The sequence below is a fragment of the Rhinatrema bivittatum genome, chromosome 13 (assembly GCF_901001135.1).
Source record: "Rhinatrema bivittatum chromosome 13, aRhiBiv1.1, whole genome shotgun sequence".
Taxonomy (NCBI): Eukaryota; Metazoa; Chordata; class Amphibia; order Gymnophiona; family Rhinatrematidae; genus Rhinatrema; species Rhinatrema bivittatum.
The window spans coordinates 46,857,771-46,876,594 of NC_042627.1; the positions used below are offsets into that span (position 1 = coordinate 46,857,771).

Genomic DNA, 18,824 nt, shown 5'->3' on the forward strand with positions numbered 1-18,824 from the left:
CATCAAAGCAGTTTACAATATAACATACATAATAAAACAAAGCACTTTACAATCAATACATTAAAACATCACTTTAAATATCACATAAAAATATATTAGATAAAAATGTCTAATGCCTCATAGGACCGTCAGTTTTTACTGCTTGATTACCCCAGGTGTTTCAAGGATTTGCCTGGCTCTGGACCACGGTGTGCCTGACAATTGCTCTGAGCAGGGTATAGCCATTATTAGACTAAGCAAGAGTTTTGATTTAGCCCAGCCAATGGGATTTGATAGAGACAACATTGAAGGAGGTGTTCACCCTACCCACCCCCTTGATCTGTGCATTGGGTACGGGACTGGGTTGATGCCTGATGGATCATTCCCATTTGGGAGAAGAACTCACCCTCCTCACATTGTGGGGAACTGCACTAGTCTCCTTAGACCCAAGTTAAATTGCCATGTCTGGTTCCCTGGATGACACTGTTTTCTCTACTACCTGCCAGCTTATCTTGACAGGGCCATCTTCAAAGAGAACCTGAGCATGTGCAATTAGCAATGCTGATGCACTGATGGTGCCTTACTCCTATGGCTTCAGTTGCCTATGCATATCCAAGTGCCAGTGCATCAATGTGAATTTTATACCAAGTGCTGCAAAGCCAGGGGCCAGTGCACAGGCAGAATAGATGCTGCATTGTCATTGGAATGGGCATTGGTGATGACAATCTGCATAGACTGGATTGGTTCCAGGTGCTGTCAGTGCCAACTAGATTGGTGCCAGGCCCCTGCAGAATTGGTGCTGATGGGTGCTAGCGGAATCTGCCGTTAGTGCTATCTCTACCAGCGGAGTGGGTATCATTAGTGTTGATGCAGAGCTGGTATCAGTAGCATGGGATCTATTTAATGTTGGGGTACTTGTAGCCTGGATTAGCTCCTGTTGGAAATAGGATGCTGGGCTTGATGGACTGTCTGTCTGACCCAGTAAGGCAATTTATGTTCTAATCCATGGCACAAGCTGCTATAGGAGAGTTCCTCTAGAAGCTTTTCCACCCCTTGTGCAAGAGGTGAATCGGGTCTGATTCATAGCTCCACTCCCCCAATAACCCATCTAAACTGGAAGGTATAAACAGGAGCAAGTATGATCACATACAACTAGGAGGCTCAGCTGGACTGCCAACCTGCCCAAGCAATCTCTCCGTGAACCAGTGGCTGTTTACCGAGCCACATCAGTGTCTCCCTTCGTGCATCCCGTAGTGTTAGCCATTCCCCATGTTGTTTTATATCCCTTGTTAACAATCCCCATATTTAAATGTTTAATGTATTTGACAAACTTCAGAGTTTAAAAAAAAAAATTAAAAAAAAAAAATTGAATCCAAATTAAATTTGAGTTCCTGCAAATTTTGTTTGAATGTAAACTGATGTGATATGTAAAATCGAACACCGATATATAAAAACTAATTAATAAATAAATAAATGGATATATTTCAGTAACTTATTAGCACAAGACATCTATTGGAGGAGCAGCGCTCAACATTGAAATCGTCGACATGGTTGCATTTGACGTTAATGCTCCCGCTTCCGCCAGACATTGGTGCACCCAACATTAGCGTCGCAACTCCAAATGCTAATACGCCTACATCATGGCATCCCTTGGTACAGTTACCTACGTCAATGCCTGCATGGCGGTGCATTTTATTTTTATCGCCATGCCGCAGCAGCACCTAGCACCGCTGGTGATGTCAGACACAGATTCTGCCAGCACTTGCAGCATCTGTAAGAATATAAGATATGCCATGCCATGCCATACTGGGTCAGACCAAGGGTCCATCAAGTCCAGTATCCTGTCTCCAACAGTGGCCAATCCAAGTTGCAAGTACCTAGCAATTACCCAAACATTAAATAGATCCCATGCTTTGACTCCCCAGTGCCCAGCACCAAATCCACCAGTAACATTTCGCTCTGCATCAACACCAATGGTGCCCATTCCTTCGGTGCAATTGGCACTAATGGCAGATTCCTTTAGCACTTATCGGTATCAATTCTGCATCACTTTGCACTTGTCCACACACATTAAATTTAATCTGTGATTTGGGTGCCCGAATCTTCCAGTTTTGCAAGGTTCTCCTGCAATTGATCACAATCTGCTTGTGATTTCACGATTCTGAATAATTTGGTGTCATCTACAACTTTGATCACTTTGCTCGTTGTACCCCTTTCCAGATCATTTATAAATATATTAAAAAGCACCTGTTGAAATACAGATCCCTGAGGCACTCCACTGTTTAATTTTTTCAACTGTGATAACTGACCATTTAATCCTACTCTTGTTTCCTGTCTTTTAACCAGGTTCCCTGTTGCTGGGGAGCTTCCAGGATTGTGCCATCCCAAGCTCTTTAAGAGGAAATCTTTCTTGTCAGTAGCTATGCCTGATGATGGCACAACCTACAACCAGCCAATGGTTTGTCAGAACAGCTCTTTACAGGCCTCCTGATGTGGAGCTAAGGAGTGGGATTGCAAGGTCTGCTAGACCAATAGCATTTTTACCTCCCAGTAATAGTGAATTATTCTGGGGGAGGCAGAGGTAACAGTGCTAAGGTCACCATATGACTGCTATTCTGCACTACAGCCCAAACTAGCCATAGTGTGGGGGAGAGGCTCTTCTTTGATCTCTCCAACCATCAGCAGCCTATTTTTTGCTCTCCTGACAAAGAGTAGAGGGCCTAAGAACTACAGTGTAAGAGAATGTCCATTCTTCCCTGTCAGGGAGCTGAACCAACTTGCAGATAGAGGGATTGGGTCTGCTCACATAAAGGTAGATTTTAAAAGTCCTGTGCATGGCAAAAGCAGGAGATGTGCGCACAAGTTGGGCTGGTGGTCGCCGAACGGATTTTATAAGCTGCCCATGGATGCGCATATTTCCCGCAAGAGATAGGCTCCGACCCTTTTTAGAAACTTATCTGCCTAGCCAAAAAATGTGCACATAAATACTTATGTGCATACGTGCGCGCCAGGGTTCTCTGCTGCGTTAATATTCTGCTATGTAAGTAGTAAAATAAAAATTAGGCTAGGCAGCTGGGTGTTAAGGGTTGGGGCTAATGGGGGAAGGGTGGCTATAAAATTATGGGGGTTTGCAGGTCCTATCCTTAAACTGGATGAACTGTGAAAACTACCCATGGCATCTGTCCCTTGTAAAATGTCTCTGACTTACATGGTAGATGTGGGATTTGTGCGCCCGTGCGCGTCCATTGAAAATTGTGCACACACAGATGTGCATATGTTATAAAGTGGCTGCATCCTTTGGCGTGAGCCATTATATGTGCATGCAAGTGCACCTGCGCACTTGCTGTCATCTGTGCCACGGTATCTGAGGAGCTGACAACTTGGTCCCATCCTGGATGTAAGTGTGTAACACACTTCCAGGATATGAGCTTGGAATATTTGTACCGTAACGCTTAGATTCCTTCTCAGGGAAGGGGATACTTTCATTCTCCCTTTTCCTGGCAGGGTTCCTTATGAGTAGTGAATTTCTGCCTCAACCATCTGTTCATTGGGACAGTGTCCTGCTGGATTCAGGAAAAGAAATCTCTGGCAACATCATCTGTGCATTTCTTACTCCTGTGATGTCACTTGGAGTTGTGCCTACAAGCGGTCACCTATGCGGATGGGAAAATTTCCATCTTGAGTTCATGCTGGTTTTCATGCTGAATGTTGAAACATGTGTAAGGTGCTTCTACAAGGTGATGGCAGCACACAATGTTGTTGGCTTTCCTCTACTATCAGTCCTCTTCTTAGGAGCTGAAAGGATCATTCTCCATGCAATGGGTTTGAATATTGAATACCTGTTGCAGAAAGCATCCGTTTTAAGAAAGATCATTGTCTTGCTCAAGATAGGGGGCAACACATAAGGTGTCAGTAGTTCATTTACTCTGCTTCTCTGACAACATCTACAATCATCATCCATGAGGGGGACACTGCGCTGGTGGCTTTTTTAATGCCAAAGTTCTATAGTACAACTTGTTCTGACTACGGAGGCAACCAGCTTTGGTTTGGGGGCTTGCATTAGTTTCCCCTCACCCAGTTACTGGGATTGTCTAGGAATTTTCTTTGTCCTCCTTCAGTGAAGGCCAATAAGTGCTGATCTAAATTCTTTGAGGGTTTTGGAGTGTTCCTTGACCAAAAACACATTAATTCTACCTCTTGTAACAGGAGTCTGTTATGTTAAGAACAATTTTAACTAAGTCCTATGCTAAGTGGGCAAGGAGTCTGTCTTAATGGTCAGACTGAATCCGGGTCTAGAACCCTCAATGGTCTCTGATTATGAATAAAGACCAGATTTCTATAGGTTGAAAATCCTGTGATACTATTGTGTCCATCTCTTAATAGAGATGTTCCTGGATTTCTACTTCAGCATATCCTTACTCTAGACTAGAGTCTGGTGTTTTTGATAAACTTCTCTTCAGATTATTCATTTTATGAGGCACTGTATAAACTGAGAAGAAGCTAGCTAGTTAGATTCCTTGGAGCTCCCTGAATGAATGTCAGGGATTCGGTCCATTTGGGGAAACTCCCCAACATTGATATGTATGGCTTAGGGGCTGCTTCTCTATCCCAGCATTGGGGGATAGAGAAGTTGGAGGTGTAACCTGCAGCCCTGAATTTGTCTAGAAATGCATTTCTTATTCCTCTGATATCCAGAAGGGATTTTAGGAGGGAAGCCCATAGTGTGGAAAGAGAAATGCTTTTTGCAGGGCTTCAGGGAAGGGTTTTAAAATGTTATCTGTGTTTCTCAAAAAACATGTTTAAGTGCCTTCTGCATTTTCCCATGTCTGTTGGATATTCAATATGGTTCAGTTTCACTTGGGTAAAATTGATGTTTTTCATACTGTGGCAGGTAAGTCCATCTCTGGATAGCTTTAGTTGTAAGCTTTATTTTGGGTGAGCTTCAGTCAAAGTTCACAGCTGATCCTTCCTCTGTCATAGGTTCTCAGCCTGGTATTCGCCCAATAGTTAGAGGCTGTTTAGAGTTTCTGTACTCCTGTTAGCATAACATCTGACTGGAGGGTCAACAGTTTTTGTCAGTGAACACTAGGGAGATGGAATATATCTACTACAGACCCTAGTGCCTTTCCCACCTTCTCCAAAGTTCTTTTTTTTTCATAGTAAATTTTCTATGTATATTTCTAGTCACTGCCTAACATTGGCAATACAGATTTATACACATTCTTTTTTAGTCTTCAAATAGAAGTAATCCTTAGCGTTTTTCATCTGGCGTAGTCTGAACCCCCAGATAATCTATTCAGTTTTCCTTCTTGAAATTTTTAAACCTGAAATGATCATAGCCAAGAACTCAACTTCTTTTGGTTAGGGAATTGACCTTTCACTTGCTCAGGAGGACCTGGGCCTGCTGTTGCTGCATGTCGAAGCTCACTGGGCTAGAGCTCTGTCTGTGTTAGATATGAAACTGTGAAGTGGGATTTTTCTCCACATGTTCACATTACACCCCTGCTTTTACAGGGGTTTTTCTGATGTGGTACTTTCAGTCTGTCCTGCAGAGTCTCTGTAAAGTGTAGAATCCAACTGCATTCTTTCTTGGAGCCACAAAAAAAAAAAAAAAAGAAAAACAGTGACTGAGGTTGGCCTGATGAACCCAAACAGTAGTGTCTTTGCATTGTTAAGTTTTTCCCTTTTCGTTTGAGGTAGCCTATAGCTTAGGAGTCCTCACAAAACCCTTCTGCTTCCTCTTAGAGTTGGTTTCTCCAAGTCTTAGTTGTATCATGGACTGAGGAGACAAGGAGGTGGTTAGGGCTGCACATGCTCAGTAAGACATGCTCAGAGCTTCTGGAAACTTTTTTTTTTTTTGGTTCTTATGGCCTGGATTGGCCACTGTTGGAAACAGGATGCTGGGCTTGATGGACCCTTGGTCTGACCCAGTATGGCATGCTCTTATATTCTTATGAAACAATGCTATAGGTAAGTAACTTCACTTTTCTGATGTCATGAAAGAGAAAAACCACAGTGTCTCCTAACTTTTTGTTTTGGATTTCTTGTTAGATGGCCTTGAAGATAGTGATTGATTTGGGCAGGTGCCACCCCTAGATACTTTTAGTGCCAATGCCATACCGTCCCTAATCCTTGCATGTTGAACCTCCAGACTCTGCCCCCCTGGACTTCTGCTTTAGCGGTGCACTCCTATGATACTATGAACATGGAAACTAAGCCTGTGCTCCTAGGCCCATACCCTGCATGGAAGCCCAGAGAGGATCACATCACTGGAACAAAGGGTGTTGTGGTAGCAGGTTTTGGCAGTTTGGAGCAGGATTGGTGATATGAAGGGTAGCAGGGGCAGGAAATTTGCTGTTTTATCTACATAGGCTTAGTAGGCCTGTGTGTAAATCCAGGCCTGCTTGAATAACCTTAAGATGGGAGCACTCAGAATCCATGGAAGATGGTACATATTTAAAATTATTAAATTGATAAAAAGGTGGTATTAGATGAAGCTTTGGATGCAGACTTATCCAAACTTCTGTTAATACTCCCTAAATCGGAGGGTGAGGGGGAAATGCAGTGGTACATCCTATATGGTTTAGCATAGGTGAGAGACAGAATAATGCTCAACAGGATTTTAAGTAATCTTTAACAGCTTGCCCTATGAATCTTGAGCATAGAGTGGTGAGTGTGGTATGCCTTGGTAATAGGTTGATGTTGTAGAATTATTAATGATATTCAAGCTTACTGGGGAGGAAGTGCCATTAGGGAAGGAAAAAAGAAAGGAAGAATGTCAAAATCTAAAAGTTTTTCTGTCGATAAGCAGGCTGAACTAACCATTACTTGTGGGCTGATACCATCTTGTGGCACCGAATGGGCTTGTCTTTCCAAGTTAGTAGAGCTTTGAGCTCTAATGAGCATGTGCAGGTGTTGCATTGTGAATCTCTTCAGTCATTTTTGTGAGTACAGCACGAACATGAACTTAAGAATTTTTACAGAAAAATTATAAGTCTTTTTTTAATTCAAAATTTTTTCTTCAGTATTTTCTTAAGTTGCCTCCCTGCCTCTGCAGCCCCAACATCACTTTTCAGTGCCACTTAACAAAAAAAAAATACTGCGGAAGTGTGACCTTCTCTTCCACCATGTTCGGCCAGATGAAGAAAGTTGTATCTGGGGGAAAATTGTCACTTTCAGACAGGCATGAACTGTTACTGATGCTTTGGTCCAGAGCATGACGAGAAGAACTGCTATACCTGTGGACAAATGTCCTTGTGTTTTGCAGAAGTCCAAGGCCCTTCGCATCAAGGAACTGCATAAATCTTTCTGGAGTCGCTGTACATCCATGTCCTGCAGTACACCCTCGTCTGCCTCACCAGGAAAACAGTTGAGCAGTTCATAAAAAAACTTCCCTATCCACTCGCGCCAAAGCCACGGGGTCATATTCCATTAGCTGCCTCGCATAGAAGAATCACAATCATTCTGAGCAGTTCACATTGGTACGGGCACCATCAGTGCAGTGACCATTGGTACCATTTTTGCCAATTGCTTCGGTGCACAGACTCACATGATACATATTCCACTGATGCAGTCGATGCATGGTGCAGCGAAGCGCTCTATACAGGATGCGCCAAGGTGCTGACACACCATCCACCCTGATGGACTTGATGCATTATGCTCCGCCACAGAAGCATACAGCCTTGATGCATTCTGACACATCTGTCCTGTGATCGCATGATCTTGCGATGTACAGTGCAAGGACTTGCTGAGTAGCTCTAATGCAATATCCTCAACCTGTACCAGATTCCTCGATGTTTGTCTGAAAAGACCTGTCGAAACATTCTTCACCATTGAAGCTACTGAAAATTCAAAATTCTGAAATGAATATATCAAGCTGCTCTGCCAATACAGCTCTACACAACCTGTCTCAGATTTTTGGGAGAAGAGGTCAGGTTGCTCAGGCACTCTCTCTGCTAAGACTAGTGGCGGAAGGACTTCACTTGGAGACTGCAGAACCAGTTAACGCCATAGTGCCACTTACATTTTACAAGCCAACTGTTCTCATGCAGGAGCCTATCCCACCACCTACACCAGGCCAGAGGATATATCAATTGCTCAACCAAATTGCAGACTTGAGGAGGAGTTTCTTTACCTCTCTGAATAAAGAGATGGAAGGAACTTTCCAGCCTCACTTTTCAACCACCATCAGGGCAATATAACAGACAGGAGTCCTGATATCACCTACAGGTATGAACTCCTCATCTGAACCCTTGCTCAGGGGTTCTTTATCATCCATTGCAGTGGATTCTAGTAAGTCAGAGGTGTTGGATCAGACCACTACTCCGAGTCAACTGAAGGCCCTCCTAGTTCACTTTTAATGTCACTAGAGTCCTGGGTAAGCAACCCAATACATTTAAGCTCAGATGGCTCTGCTGACAGATCCTCTAGACTACACTACACCATCAGAAGGTCTCACCTATTCTAAGAGTGTGGACAAGATGGATACAACGCTGGGTATCCATGTCCACAAAAATGGACTCCGTTCTGAGATTCTTGGACTTCTTCAAATACTGGACACTCCAGCTGAACCAGCAGCACTTCTAGTTCACAACGTCCTCAATGTTCTGCAGATGAGGATGTGGGAAACCCCGTTTCGGTTGCTCTCACAGCTAGAAAGTTGGACCTAAAGTTTAGAGTCTAGCATTCCCCAGGTGTTGGCATTGACCAGCTGCTTCACCAGTCTGTAGTAGCTGAATCTGCTAGGAAAAAAAAGTGGTGAAGACACACATTCTAGCAAATTCTCCCCCAGAAAAAGACCACAGACTTCTTGATAATTTTAGCAAGAAGATTTTTCAAAGCACAATACATGCATTACCATCAGTTCTACATTGTGCAGTATATTCATGTCTGCATTCAAAAGTTGAAGCCTTTCTTGCCTACCACAGAGCAAGGCAATTTCTGTCCAAACTCTATCAACCTTTGCGAATCTCCTTCAAGGGAAGAACATCCTGATTTAAACAGGCAATCAGGTCGCAATGTTTAATTCAACAAGCAATTAGGAACGGGATCATGGCCTCTCTGACAGAAAGCCCTGACAATCTGGAATTTGGCAGAAAGAAATTGAGCTGTTCTACAGGTCACCCATCTGTCGGGCATCTCCAGCATTGACAAATCGACTCAGCAGAGAGTTTCTACCTCAAAATGGTCTCTGTAGCAATTGATGGCCTTCAAACTGTTCTGCTTATGGGGGTCTACTGTTGTTGGACCTCTTTGCATCATAGCAGAACAAAAAACTCCAATCTGTTCTGCCAATGATCACAAATTAGCTTAAGACTTTCCTCCTTGACTGGGGAGAAAACCTTATGCATGCTTTTCTACCATTATTGTTTATCTCCAGAACAGTGCAGATGGTTCTTCAGGACTGCACTTGTCTGGTCCTTATAGTCCCAGTATGACCCAGACAGATCTGGTATGAATAACTTATACAACTTTCCAGCAGTCCTCCCATACCTCTGGGAGCAGATACTGCAGTATTAAGAACATAAGTTGCCAAAACATATGCCAGTAATAGTAGTTAATGGACTTCTCCAAGAACATATCTAAATCTTTTTTTTTTAAACCCAGCTACACTAACTGCCCTAACCTCATCCTTTGGCAACAAATTCCATGTTGACTTGTTTTAAATGTGCTACTTACTAACTTCATGGTGTGCTACCTAGTCCTGAAAGAGTAAATAACCGATTTACATTTATCCATTCTAGACCTCTCATGATTTTATAGATCTCTATCATATCCTCCCTCAACCATCTCTTCTCCAAGCTGAACAGCTTCCTAACAGAATGTTAGGAATTCTTAGGAAGGGAATGGTGAACAAACAAAAAATGTCTTAATGCCTCTGTATCGCTCCATGGTGAGACTGCACCTTGAGTACTGTGCACAATTCTGATTGTCACCATCTCAAAAAAGATATAGTTGCAATAGAGAAGATACCGAGAAGGTCGACAAAAATGATGAAGTGGATGGAAGGCTTCCCTTCTCTTCTGCAACTATATCTTTTTTGAGATGGTGACAATCAGAATTGTGCACAGTACTCAAGGTGCAGTCTCACCATGGAGCGATACAGAGGCATTAAGACATTTTTTGTTTGTTCACCATTCCCTTCCTAAGAATTCCTAACATTCTGTTTGCTTTTTTGAATGCTGCAGCGCACTGAGCCGATAACTTAAATATATAATTCACTAGGATGCCTAGATCTTTTTCCTGGTTGGTAGTTTCTAATATGGAACCTAACATCATGTAACTAAGGCATGGGTTATTTTTTCCTATATGCATCACTATGCACATGCCCACATTCAATTTCATCTATTTGGATGCCCAGTCTTCCAGTCTTGCAAGGCCCTCCTGCAGTTTATCATAATCTGCTGTGATGTAACTACTCTGAATAATTTTATATCATCTGCAAATTTTGATTACCTTACTCATATTCCTTTCCAGATCATTTATAAATATATTGAAAAGCATCGGTCCAAGTACAGATCCCTAAGGCACTCCACTGTTTACCCTTTTCCACTGAGAAAATTAACCATTTAATCCTTCTCTGTTTCCTGTCTTTTAACCAAGTTTTAATCCACAAAAGGACATTGCCTCCTATCCTAGTTTTCTTAGAAGCCTCTCATGAGGGACTTTATCAGATGCCTTCTGAAAATCCAAATACACTACATCTACTGTTTCAGCTTTATCCACATGTTTATTGACTCCTTAAAAAAAAAAGTGAAGCAGATTTGTGAGGCAAGACTTTCCTTGGGTAAATCTATGCTGTGTTCCATTAAACCATGTCTTTTTATATGCTCTGTGGTTTTGATCTTTAGAATAGTTTCCACTACTTTTCCCGGCACTGAAGTTAGGCTCACTGGTCTGTAGTTTCCCAGATCACCCCTTGAGCCTTTTTTAAATATTGGGATTACACTGGCCACCCGCCAGTCATCAGGTACAATGGATGATTTCAATGATAGTTAAAATTTGTAACCTAATAGATCTGAAATTTCATTTTTTAGTTCCTTCAGAACCCTGGGGTGCATACCATTTGGTCCAGGTGATTTGCTACTCTTTAGTTTGTCAATCTTTCCTACTACATCTTTAAGGTTCACATGATTTGGTTCAATTCATCTGACTCATCACCCTTGAAAACCTTCTCCAGAACCGTTAACTCAGGAAGATGGGACATTGCATCATCCCAATCTTTAAGTAGCTTGGATGTTGAGTGCTCAGTGATCACTTACCTTCTCTTACCTATGGAAATTGTGGGCTCTAGTCTCATCTAGAAAACGTTCAACTAGAAGAATCTATGCTTTCAAATGGAATAGGTACTCCATATGGTGTCAGCAAAATGCTCTAGACTCATTTTCTTATTACTCTTAAGCATCTGCTGAAATACCTGCTTAGTCTTTCTGACTCAGGACTCGATATATCTTCGTTGCAAGTGCACCTCAGTGCTGTAGCAGCTTAGCATGCTCAAGTAAATAGCAAACCAATCTTTATTCATCCACTGATTTCTGGTTTCATGAAAGGCCTATGGTATGTTGGACCCTCTGTACAAAAGCCACCTGTTTCGTGGGACCTGAATGTGGTACTTTCTCAATTAATGTAGCCTCCTTTGAGCCATTGGAATCAGCTTCACTGAAGTACTTGACATGGAAGGTGGTGTTCCTCGTTGCAGTGACTTCAGCCAGGAGAGTCCGCGAACTCAGAGCTCTCGTCCACTATCATCTGTACATGCAGTTCTCCCACAAGAAGGGTGAGTAAAGGAGTGTATGTTAGATTCCTTAAAAGTCCAGGACCAGGCATTTAGATCTGTCCACTTTAAGGCAGCCCACATGGGTGTTTCTCCTGGGGAGAGGGATAAGACGACAGCCCCTAGGGGAGGATAAGTGGCCCCTCCTGTGAGGAAAAGAAAGCATGAGCTTTGCTAAATTTACTTATCTGAAGACTACTGCATTTTATTTCTAGCACTGCTGAGGTAAGCAGGCTCTTGCTTATTTCAATTTGTCTGTAAGTAACAATCTGTAGAAGAATAGCTGGAGTCCAGAGTGGCTGATGTGGTTCCTATTGATAAAAGTGGAAGTAAGGAGGAGGCTGGGAACTATAGCCTGGTTCTCACCTCTGTGATGAGCAAATTATTGGAATCACTGCTAAACAGAGGATAGTGCAGTTTCTGGAATCCAATGGATTGCAAGATCTGCAACAGCATGGTTTTACTAGAAGTAAATCTTTTAAGATCTGATCAGTTTCTTTGGGTGACCAGGGAGAGCATTAGATGTAGTGTAATTGGATTGGAGTAAGACCTTTGACACAGTTCTGCACAGGAGACTTATAAATAAATTGAGCATCCTTAGTACGGAACCTAGAATGACTGGGTTAGAAACTAGCTGAGTGGGAGACGACAAAGGGTAATGATAAATGGAGTTTACTCTGAGGATGGGGGGGTGTTATCCCAGGACAAGCAGGATGCTAGTCCTCACATATGGGTGACATCACTGACGGAGCCCTAGTGCGGGAAAACTTTCTGTCAAAGTTTCTAGAAACTTTTGACTGGCCCTGTGAGGCCACTGAGCATGCCCAGCATGCCATGATATTCTCTGCCACAGGGGTCTCTCTTCAGTCTCCGTTTTTCCGCGCTGCTCTAGGCATCACGGGTTAGGAGCCTTTGTGAGTTCCCTCACAAAATTTGTGTGACAGAAGTCATATATTTTTCTCAGATATTCTTCCACATGGGATCTCTCTCGGTTTTTCACCGGCTGGTGAGTAAAATCTGTGTCTCATTTTACTCCTCGAGTAAAACTAATTTTTCTCTCAAGATTTTCTCTTTTGTCATCGGCTGTCGAGACAAAATGGCTACGGGATTTAAAAAATGTCCCGTTTGTAATCGTACAATGTCGATTACAGACCCACACCTCGAGTGTGTGATGTGCCTGGGTGAGAAACACGACGTCAATTCCTGTCCAAAGTGTGCAGAGATGACGGTGAAGGGGAGGAAGGCCCACCAGGAAAAGATGGTGCATCTGTTCCATCTGCAACTTCTACCATCTCCCTCGACTTCGACGAAATCATCTCCAGCAGGGGCATCCAAGTGTGTACTGTTTAAAAAGCGCCGCCTGGAAGGATCGGGGGACCATCCGTCGCCGACGTCGTCGATAGCTTCGGTTAAATCAGTCGGCGAACACCGTTCAAAGCATCGACACCGACGTCCATCGGCATCAGAATCACCTCTCTCCCCAGGGAATTGAGCGCAAAGCAGCCACGGACCCAGGAAACACCCGTTCCCTCAACGCCTGGGCCTGTACAACCAGAGACGCCGATTGCTGCACCTCCACAGGGCTCTGTGGATGATATGCCAGCGCAACCTCCGCCACCACTTACAACTGCTTTGCCCTCACCAGTTGTAACGCCGGAATTGTCTGATTTTATCAGACAAGCGGTCCTTCAGGCACTCAAGGAACAACAGCTTACTCCGGTGCCTTCCGCACCGATGCCGGTGACTGCACCGAAGGCGGTGTCCACATCGAAGCTAATCCCTCCATCGACACCGATCTTCGCACCGATTCAGACGGTTGGGGCAACCATCGATGCCATCACCGATGCCAACCCCTATGCCGTCAATGCCGATACCAACTGTGGATCCGGAACGACCAGAAATGGCACTTTTTCAACTTCTTATGAACAGGTTGGAAAAAGTGGTCGATGCCCTTCCTCCAAAACCATCAGAGGACATCTCTGATGATCCGCTACCAGGACCTTCGGGGCTCCATCATCCACAGAGATCCTCCCCACTATCTCCATACTGGGGTGATCCAGATGACACCTGGGATGATGCTCATACAGATACATCATCTGAGGATTTTATGTTGGAGCCCTCTCCTCCAGATCAAAGGAAAAAGTCTCCACCAGAGGATTTATCCTTTACCAGCTTCATTCAGGATATGGCAGATACCATACTCTTCAAATTGGTTGCAGAAGAGGACAACAGACATTGGAGGTACTCCAGTTTGTTGACCCTCCAAAGCAGGTATTAGCCATACCTATTCATGAGGTCCTTCTAGATCTACAACATCGACTCTGGGAGCACCCATGTTATGTACCTGCTGTAAATAAATGAATGGACACTACATATCTGGTACAGTCTGTTCCTGGATATCAAAAATTGCAGCTCCCTCATAACTCAGTAGTAGTGGAGTCTGCTCAAAAGAAGTCGAAGAGAATACATCCACATTCTTCGAACCCCCCAGGGAAAGATCATATATTTTTGGACTCCCTGGGTAGGAAGATATACCAAGGAGCTATCCTAAACACCAGAATTTCCTCCTACCAACTCTACATGACTCAGTACCAAAGGAATCTCTGGAAACAGATGCAGGACTTCACTACATCTTTGCCGCAGCAATATCAGGAAGCAGCCCAGACAATCATCCATAAAGGCCTTGAAGCTGGGAAGCATGAAGGTCAGAGCTGCTTACGATAGCTTCGAAACAGCTTCCAGGACAGCAGCTTCAAGGATTGCGGCTAGGGGTTGGGCATGGCTTAAGGACTCTGATCTTAGACCTGAAGTCCGAGATAAACTGGTCGATTTGCCATGTGCTGGGGACAACCTATTTGGTTCAAAGGTCCAAGATGCTGTGGCACAACTGAAAGAGCATTCAGAAACCCTGTGACAACTATCCCTAGTTCCACAGGAACCTGCTCCACAGACATCTCGCTGTCCTACATGACGTGAACCTAGACGTCCATTCTATCGACAGAGACGCTACTACCCTCCAACATCGAGAGGCAGGTCTACTAGGCCGCAACAACGTTCTCAGTCCAGGCAGACAAGAACCAATCGGCCTCAGCCCCCACCTCAGACCGGGCCTACTGCGGGATTTTGAGGCTACAACCAGAGAACAAATCCATCTCCCCAACCCTCGAGCAGATCTACCAGTAGGAGGCCGGATATCCTACTTTTACAACCACTGGACAAACATAACAGACCAATGGATACTGTCCATAGTCTCTCGAGGTTACAAACTAAATTTCCTTTCAATTCCAACAGATTCTCCTCCGAGACCTCTCTCTCTCAGAGACAATTACATAATTCAATTGCAAGTAGAATTATCCACCCTTCTGAAAGCCAGGGCTGTAGAACCGGTGCCCCGGACTCAGCAGGGCAGAAGATTCTATTCCTGTTATTTTCTCATTCTAAAGAAAACCGGAGGCCTACGTCCAATCCTAGACCTCAGAAATCTGAACAAATTTCTAAAGAGAGAAAAATTCAGGATGGTGTCTCTAGGCACCATGCTTCCACTTCTTCAAACGGGAGATTGGCTTTGTTCTCTGGATCTTCAAGACGCTTACGCTCACATTCCAATATTCCCTCCTCACCACAAGTATCTGCGCTTCATGGTAGGTCATCAGCATTGCCAGTACAGAGTACTACCATTCGGACTTGCCTCTGCTCCCAGAGTATTCACCAAATGTCTGGCAGTAATAGCAGCACACTTGCACAAGGAAAGTGTCCATGTTTTTCCCTACTTAGACGATTGGCTCATCAGAAGTCAATCTCAACAAGGAGCTTTGGCTTCTCTCAGTCGAACAATTACTCTACTTCACTCCATGGGCTTTCTCATCAATTATCAAAAGTCCCATCTTACTCCATCTCACCTGCTCCAATTCATCGGAGCAGAATTGAACACCATCCTCTCAAAGGCCTTTCTACCAGACGATCGAGCAGACACACTTTCCCTACTGGCAACCCTAATCCATTCACAAAAACAAGCAATGGCCCATCAGTTTCTCACTTTACTAGGCCACATGGCTTTCACAGTTCATGTCACTCCTATGGCACGGCTCGCCATGAGGGTAACCCAATGGACTTTACGGTCACAATGGATCCAAGCCATTCAACCACTACATTCTTCAATTCAAGTAACCCACCAGCTCTGTTCATCTCTACTTTGGTGGGCGAACAAGGACAATTTGCGCAAGGGCCTAACCTTCCAACAACCAGTCCCACAGATAACTTTAACTACGGATGCATCCACCTTGGGTTAGGGAGCTCACATAAACAATCTCCAGTCCCAAGGTTCTTGGACAAAGCTCGAAGCAACATTTCAAATCAATTTCCTGGAACTTCGAGCTATACGTTATGCTCTGCATGCGTTAGACTGCCTTTGACACAGGACTGTTCTCATCCAAACAGACAACACAGTTGCCATGTGGTACACCAACAAACAGGAAGGTACGGACTCGTATCTCCTTTGTCAAGAAGCTGCACAAATTTGGGGCTGGGCCTTAAATCACTCAATGTTCCTTCGGGCCACTTATCTGGCAGGCATTCACAATGTAGTAGCGGATCGCCTCAGTCGTCAGTTCCAACCACACGAGTGGTCCCTGGATCCCTCAGTAGTGACCAAGATATTTCTACATTGGGGGCAACCAACAATAGATCTCTTTGCATCACATCTGAATCACAAAGTGGACAAATTCTGTTCTCTACACAAACAAAAGAACCAGCCAGCCAAGGACGCCTTTGCTCGCCCTTGGAACTCAGGCTTTCTATACACATATGCTCTGATACCGCTCATAACCAAAACTCTAGTGAAGCTACATCAGAACAGGGGGACCATGATCCTCATAGCCCCATATTGGCCTCGACAAGTATGGTTTCCCACACTTCTAGACCTCTCAGTCAGAGATCCAATTCGTCTGAGAGTAGCTCCCAATCCCATAACTCAGGATCAGGGTCGGTTGCACCATCCCAATCTTCAATCCCTATCCCTAACAGCATGGATGTTGAAAGCTTGATCTTACAACCACTCAATTTTTCAACCAATGTATCTCAAGTGCTTATAGCTTCACGTAAACCTTCAACACGAAAGAACTATTCTTCGAAATGGAAAAGGTTTACTTTGTGGTGCAAGCAAAAGAGTATAGATCCTTTCACCAGCCCCACAACTTCTCTGCTAGACTATTTATGCCATCTTTCAGATTCTGGTCTCCAGACTTCATCTGTAAGGGTACATTTAAGTGCAATATTGGCTTACCATAAGAAAATGGGAGATGCACCAATATCTATACAACCTCTTGTCAGCAGGTTTATGAGAGGTTTAACTCAACTTAAACCACCAATTCGACCACCAGTCACTGAATGGGACCTGAATCTGGTCTTAACAAGACTCATGCGTTCTCCTTTTTAACCCATGAATTCCTGTGATCTTATATTTCTCACATGGAAGACTATCTTCCTCATAGCCATTACATCAGCTAGAAGGGTTAGTGCGTTACAAGCACTTGTCACGTACTCACCCTATGAAAAATTCCTACATGACAGAGTGGTTCTCCGTACACATCCAAAATTCCTTCTCAAGGTAGTTATGGAATTCCACTTGAACCAATCCATAGTTTTACCCACATTCTTTCCAAGGCCTCATTCCCACCAAGGGGAACGGGCCTTACATACCTTGGACTGCAAGCGTGCGTTAGCATTTTACTTAGGCCGCACTGCAGTCCACAGGAAATCCACTCAGCTCTTTGTATCTTATGATCCAAACAAACCGGGTAAAGCAGTGGGTAAACATACTCTATCCAACTGGTTAGCAGATTGCATACAGTTTTGCTATGAAAAAGCAGGCCTTCCTTTCCAAGGGCGAGTAAAGGCACATTCAGTAAGAGCAATGTCAACCTCAGTAGCACACTATCGTTCAGTGCCAATCCTTGACATATGTAAAGCAGCAACATGGAGTTCTCTTCACACTTTTGCAGCTCATTACTATTTGGACAAGCAAGGACGACAAGATTCAGCCTACGGACAATCTGTCTTACAGAACTTATTTCCAGTATAACCCAACTCCTTCTACATCCAACCTGCTGTGATCATCGGCTGCGTCATTTTCACCATCTCTACTTCAGTGTTGCTTCACTACAAAATGAATCGGCCTATAGCTTGCTAATTACCCATATGTGAGGACTAGCATCCTGCTTGTCCTGGGATAAAGCAAAATTGCTTACCTTGTAATAGGTGTTATCCCAGGACAGCAGGATGTAGTCCTCATGAAACCCACCCGCCACCATGCGGAGTTGGGTATGTTACCTTTTATTATTTTATTTTTGCTAAAGCTTATTGCTACATACGAGACTGAAGAGAGACCCCTGTGGCAGAGAAGATCATGGCATGCTGGGCATGCTCAGTGGCCTCACAGGGCCAGTCAAAAGTTTCTAGAAACTTTGACAGAAAGTTTTCTGTGATAGGGCTCCGTCAGTGACGTCACCCATATGTGAGAACTACATCCTGCTGTCCTGGGATAACACCTATTACAAGGTAAGCAATTTTGCTTTACTAGTAATGTCCCTTGGGGATCAGTCCTGGGTAGAGATGTGAATCGGAACCAGAATCGGATCCGATATCAGTTCCGATTCACATCTCTAGTCCTGGGACTGGTTCTTTTCAATATTTTCGTGAGACATAGCAGAATGATTGTTGGGAAAGGTTTGTCTTTTTGCTGATACCAAAATCTGCAAAAAGGTAGAAAGCCAGGAAAGTGTTGAAAAGATGAGGAGGGATCTATGGAAATTTGAGGAAAGGTCTAGAGACTGGCAGCTAAAATTTAATGCTAAAAAATGCAGAGTAATGCATTTAGGCTGCAAAAATGCAAGGAAGAGGTTTAGATTTGGAGGTGAAATTCTTCTAAGCACAAAAGAGGAGCAGGATTTGGGGTGATTGTATCTGATGATCATAATGTGGATAAAGCAAAAGCTAGAAAGATATTTGGTTGCCTAGGGAGAGGAATGGTCAGCAGAAAAAGAGAGGTGATACTGTCCCTGTATAGGTCTATGGT

General features: G+C 43.8%; 1 protein-coding gene across 4 annotated transcripts in view; it reads left to right on the forward strand.

The window, feature by feature from the left end:
• Positions 1–18,824, forward strand: part of ZNF280D (zinc finger protein 280D) — a 570,468-nt gene that overhangs the window by 76,439 nt on the left and 475,205 nt on the right. For 3 of the 4 annotated variants that reach the window (XR_003852490.1, XM_029575754.1, XM_029575752.1), the window contains exon 2: positions 11,609–11,755. The exons of the other annotated variant lie outside the window; for it this stretch is intronic. Coding sequence is in view for 2 of the 3 variants with exons in the window: in XM_029575754.1 (XP_029431614.1) it covers positions 11,652–11,755 (104 nt within the window). In the remaining variant the exon portion in view is untranslated. The remainder of the gene's footprint in view (positions 1–11,608; positions 11,756–18,824) is intronic. 4 annotated transcript variants of the gene reach the window in all.